General features: G+C 36.3%; 1 protein-coding gene across 1 annotated transcript in view; it reads right to left on the reverse strand.

Annotated features, from left to right (window-relative positions):
- LOC108762303 (gustatory receptor for sugar taste 43a) overlaps positions 1–6,281 on the reverse strand; it is a 15,278-nt gene that overhangs the window by 2,853 nt on the left and 6,144 nt on the right. The window contains exons 4-5 of the mRNA XM_018509241.1: positions 2,578–2,911; positions 904–1,178 (exon numbers count right to left, since the gene is read on the reverse strand). Coding sequence (XP_018364743.1) covers positions 904–1,178; positions 2,578–2,911 — 609 coding nt within the window. The remainder of the gene's footprint in view (positions 1–903; positions 1,179–2,577; positions 2,912–6,281) is intronic.

The following is a 6,281-nucleotide window of genomic DNA, read 5'->3' on the forward strand; positions in this document are numbered from 1 at the left end:
GAGGAATCCGATAGTATTTGTAAAAAATAAATTAACTTCGGGCGTCATGGTCAAAATTAACTTTTAAGATTTAATTTGCAGAAAAAAGTATTTTTTTTAAAGTTGAGGTTAGGAACATAATTTCATCAAAAAGCTGATGTAATAATATTTGAAATGAAAAAAAAAAAAAATTGTTCTACTATAAAAAACGACGTAGATACGACGACTTGAAAATTACCATAAAAGGCAAATTACCATAAAACTCAAAATTTAAAATCGCTATTTCTTCGAAAATAAATTAAAAAAAAAAATCCCGATACACGTGTTCGCTTATTTTATACCTACAATTGGTAAAAAAAGTTTGAAGCGATTTAAAAATGTCGAAAAAAAAGTGTTCGGTTTGTAAAAGAATGCCCCATATACGTATTCTTTAAGTGAATTTACCTTAGAAGTATATTCATGCCAATTACAATAAGACTTTCAACACAATCAATCTAAAATATTAATAATCCCCCAAATTTAATTAGAAATATCTTAAAATCTATAAAGAACGTATATATACGCGAAAAACATTATCTTGGCCGAGGATCTAATCCGGATCTCCAAAATCCGTGCGACCGTTTTAACCGTTAGGTCACGAAGGCTTAAGTAATATTGTTCGCAATAACCAATGTATATATAATAACTAATTCGTTATTTCAACGTTATTTTCACGTTAGCTTATTGTATTAATTTATTGATTCTGCGCAGTAATTTTCACGCCTATCTCCTTATTATGTGTCCGTTTTAATCAGAAAATAGGAAATATCTGTCGACTTTTAAACTATGAAATTTCGTTCTTAACTGTTGTATTTTTAATTACTTTTAACTGTGGTAAATTGTAATTTTAATTAATTAATTAATTAATTTAAATTATGAACCGACCTGTGTTGTAGCAGCGTACGTAGGCTGTACGATCATGAATAATCTCCAGATATGAAAGATGCACCATAATCCTTGTACCGCAAGGAACAATGGTTCACGTTTACCATCAGCTTCCATTATTAAAAAATACGGTGTAATGATTAAATGTATTAGGCAGGTGATTGTAATCATAAGCGCAACAACACCATAAGCAGTGTTTATGAGCATCACTGTGTCACATAATGATGCATGCACTGTCATCAATTGGGAGATGTTGTCCGTGAAACTTTTGCCATCTAGAAAAAAAAATTTAATTTAAAAAAGTATTCTAGTTTAGAGACCTCATTTTTAAGATTACTTCTGAATTAAAATAAAAAAATTATTAATGTTACAGTAGAGACGAACGTCATCGAAACCGTTATACCACTTCGCTTTTGGACTATGTTTTAACAAAAGCTAAAAATCAAATTTTGGGAATATAAATATAAAGTAAAAAATGTCTTCTATCAGATATGGCAGTTTCTATAATGCTGTTTGAAATTTTATTTTTTAAGGCTTTTGAGTACTTACCTCAGCCATATTGAATCGTGACGTCATAAGCGAGAAATGTGACATAAGCTACACGTTGAATTTTTTGCATACCATTTGTAAATAAAGAGAATTTGGTTGAAACAAAATGTTGAGATTGCTTTAAAAATTAACCGAGGCTATCCTTATCTCTACTAGCAGTCAGTAAATAGTCATAAAAAGCACGTAAAATGCGATTACTGGATTTTTACTCAATGCGCATCCGTAGCATATTACTTTTACGTTACGAGCTTTTCTTTGACTATTTATTAACTGTCAGGAGAGTTAAGGAGATGCTGGATCGGCAGCCGAATTTGATCGAGGTCGACAATACAACCTTTTTTAAATCCCAAATTCGATAATAGTGACCTCTTTCATTCATTTCTTATACCTATTATAGTATACGACTACTGCGTCTGACTCCTATTGCCCTGTCTCCAAATTTTTTTTTAAATAATAAAAAAATATATACCGGATGTTTCAGACCACCCGTCCCACCTTTTTATCTTCGCATTATAAGGTCCAATCGAAAAAGTGTTCAGGCAAAAGTTGTAGGGTTTCTAAAGACCTATTTATTAGCGCTATGAATTTGATCTTGAGTGGCATCGCCAAGGTCTGGTCAAGATCACATCGATTTTTTAAAACCCCTTATCTTTCATTATATTTTCTTGTAGCTTACCTCGAGAGCTTTTCAAAACACTATAATAAAATATTTTTTCATTAAATATTTTTCGAATTATAAGGCTCGAAAGTTACAATACAGTCGGCATTAAGCATTACGCAAGTTGTTCGACCGACGGCTAAAACCTCTTGAATGTTGTTCAGGATCATGTCTTGGATAACATTTGTTAAGATTAAGGTCATTGCAAGCTGTACCTCTTATTTTCATTTTTATGTAAAAATGACTTTTTAGTGCACTTAAATGTTTAACGTTCTTAAGCTTAGCAAACATTTTTAAATTACAATGTTTCTAACTATATTATTCTCAAACCTTTTGGCATATTAAAAAATTGTTTCGTATGAAAGACAATTTATTTTGTGTTCAATTGTCGCATCTGTTCAGCTTTCTTCTTATTTATTTTGAAAAATAATTTTGAAAAAATAATTATAATAATGAGTAATGCGCACCTAATCCAAGATCCTTCTTAAATTGATCTGTGATCCTGCCACTGTTAAAGATGTTCTCAAGATTTTTGTTAAGTCTGCAGAATCTCTGGCTCACATTGTAGACAATAACGGCGTATTGAACTTCCATCATGATGATGACTATATACATGAAGTACAGGGGAACATAATTGATTGGACCTTTGTCGTTCAGTTTCCTGTTTAGTTTCGTCTCATAGTTCCATATGTAGATATCGAGGCACGAGATGATAATGGAATAGAGAAGACTGCAGAGTGTCAACAGGATTGTGTATCGTCGGATCTTTTTCGGCGAAACAATTCCTAACTTCTCGTCGCACTTTACCGTAGACGAAATGAATACCCATACGGCATAAAATATTGGGAAATGTTTTAAGAAAAATATTTTTTAAATACAAGTATTATATTAAAATAGTTTCAAGTAGGTATACTAGGCCGGTTCTAACTTAGATCCTCTGAGGGGAAGCGGGGTGCGGGGGATACTCGTAGGCGCGGAAAGGTCTCCGATAGCTGGTATCGATATTTATATAAACAGTGGTAATCAAGGCCTTCTGTTTATGTAAACATAGGACACCAGTCGATGGATTATATAAACATGATACGCGTGATGCCATTCCACTATGTGTTCCGTATTTTTTTCGTCATCCGCCACACTCCCCAAAAATGCATCGATAACAAAGGCTTGCGCGTACACGCACCGGCAGAAATGGTATCCCCTCGGCGTTCGGCGCGCGGCGCCACACACTTGTACCGAAGCACACACGTACGTGTTAGCGTGGGAGCGCGGAGGCGAGGAGCGCGGAGGGAGAAAGTAGTGGGGGGCGCTCCGATATTTTATCCTTAGCGCGGTGTCCTTTCGCTGTCTCACACATTTATTACTAGTACGAGTGAGATACCCCGGTGTCTCTCGCTTGCCAATATTCATAATAATACTTTTATTATGTAAAATGTTGTAATTATGCATAAAAATTTTTAATATTGTAAAAAATTGTTGTGCATAATTACAACATTACGTGTAATTTTGAAACTCATTGTAATAGAACAAAAAAAATTTAATTTGGCTAAAAAGGAATCAGTACAGTAAGAAGTGCGTAAAAATTTTTGTAAAAAGATATTTAATAAACCATAAGATGCGTAATTACATCATCGTCTGGACGTTTCGGCTATACATTTTACCCATCCTGAGTAATATTATGATACAGAATTTCCAAGTATCCACATCAAGAAGTATAATTGTCGGCCAAAGAAGTTTCCATGCTTTTTGGTAACGAATTTATATAATCTAAATATTAATGGAAATAATGTTTGAAAAAATTTTAAATAAATTAACGTAATTGTGATTTTTAGCCAAATTAAATTTTCTTCGTTCTATTACAATGAGTTTCAAAATTACACGTAATGTTGTAATTATGCACAACAATTTTTAAAAGTATTATTATGAATATTGGCAAGCGAGAGACACCGGGGTATCTCACTCGTACTACGAGGGTCGTCTGAAAAGTTTTGAATCTCATCATGAAGATGACGTTACTCGTCAAAGCCTTTCTGGTATTATAATCGTGATATTTACGAAAGATATCTGTGACAATTGTGGCCACTTTGGACGTTCAGTTCTTGTTTGACAATCATTTATGTCATCATTTTGTAAAAATGGAAAAAATTAAATATCGTGCTATAATTAAATTCGTGCATTTGAAAGGCAATACGTCTACACAAATTAAAGTCGAGTTGGACGCTGTTTACGGGGACTCTGCCCCATCATTTGCCACCGTGAAAAGATGGGTAGCTGAATTTAAACATAGTCGTACCAGCTTAACTAATGATGAGCGTTCGGGACGGCCAACAACTGCGACCACCACCGATAACATCGAAGAAATTCATCAAATAATAATGGACAACCGTCGAATTAGGGTTAGGGAAATAGCAGAGGCTGTTGGCATATCAAAAGAACGTGTTTGTCATATATTGACTGAAGAATTAGATGCATAAGTTAACCGCGCGTTGGGTGCCGCGCTTGCTCACTCTGGATCAAAAACGCATTCGAATGAACATTTCTAAAGCTCTGTTGGAGCGGTTTAAGCGAAACGAGTCGGATTTTTTGCGTCGATTAATAACGGTTGATGAAACTTGGGTCCACCACTTCACTCCTGAAACGAAAGAACAATGAAAACAGTGGATTGCGAAAGGTGAACCTGCTCCGAAGAAAGCTAAGACGGTTTTATCGGCGGGAAAGGTGATGGCGACTGTTTTTTGGGACAGTCATGGAATTGTGTTGATCGACTATCTTGAAAAAGGTAAAACAATAACAGGGACGCAACATTGCTTGACAAGTTGAAGGCAGAAATTGAGAAAAAACGACCGCATTTGAAAAAGAAGAAAATGCTGTTCCATCAAGATAACGCACCGTCTCACACTTCGGCGGTCGCTATGGCAAAAATTCATGAATTGCGGCTCCAATTAATTGACCATCCACCGTATTCACCAGATCTGGCCCTCAGCGACTTTTTTCTGTTTCCTAGGCTCAAAGTTTGGCTCGGAGGACAGAAATTTTCATCGAACGAGGAGGGCATCGCATCCGTAGACGCCTTTTGCAAAGTAAGACGCTCAGTATTATTTGAATGGATTAAAGAGGTGGGAGCATCGCTGGAAAAAATGTATCGACTTAAAAGGAGACTATGTGGAAAAATAAAATTGAATTTGACCGAAAAATTACTTGTTTCTATATTAAGCTCAAAACTTTTCAGATGACCCTCGTATGTATATGTATATATTTTGCGTATGAGAATAAGTAAAAGGAGTCACATAGGAAGCTGCAATAAGAGAAAAGATCGTAAGTATAGGATGCACATGAGTCGCAACGGGCGACATAACGAATCGAGAGAAAGATGATAAGTATATGGCAAGTATATAAGATAGAGCGCACGGCTGCGGTGGCGGCGGCGGCGCTGCTCAATATCTCAATGCGTATAAAGATAACATTTGATAGCCGAATGCTCTATGCACAATAAAGGCAACTGTCTCCAAACTTATTATGTCGATCTTCTCGCGGCAACACTTTTTTATTTACTTTGTTTTATATACACCGACTACCATAGATAAATCCCGGGCAGTCTCGCTACAGCGAAGAATGCTTTTCAGCATCAATCTTGTCCACGTTTTTTCCGCGCACGGATTCATTAGTTGTATTTAAAACGGTGTGTGATAAAATAAAATTCAGACAATCCTATAAATTAAAAAAAAAATGCTGAGGAAGGGGAGGAGGATGCCCCCCTCATGGAGGCCGGCAAAATTGAGGAGGAGGATGTCTCTGTCGGTGAGGATGCTCCCACCGAAGAGGAGGAGGAAGTCGAGCATGAATTCGACGAGAGCCTCCCGATTATTAATTTCGCATCTTATACTGGTGACGAATTGGTCGAGTTCATGCTCGACTTCTTTGATTTAGCTGATGAGAAGGAATTATTACAATTTTTTGTAATATACTTTGCTGCGGCGGCGGCAGAGGCTGAGAAGGAGGTAGAGACGGCAGAGATTGCCGCTTGGGCCGAAGAGATTGCGGGGTTGGATGAGGAGGACGATTAGGTAGTGGAGATAGTGGCGGATAAGGTAGCGGAGAATGAGGGGTATATCAGGTAAGCATTTTTGCTTCTTTTCTCTACGCAGCATTTTTACATTTTTACTTCTCTACGCGC

Source organism: Trachymyrmex cornetzi, unplaced genomic scaffold (genome assembly GCF_001594075.2).
Source record: "Trachymyrmex cornetzi isolate Tcor2-1 unplaced genomic scaffold, Tcor1.1 scaffold293, whole genome shotgun sequence".
In the NCBI taxonomy this organism is placed as follows: domain Eukaryota; kingdom Metazoa; phylum Arthropoda; class Insecta; order Hymenoptera; family Formicidae; genus Trachymyrmex; species Trachymyrmex cornetzi.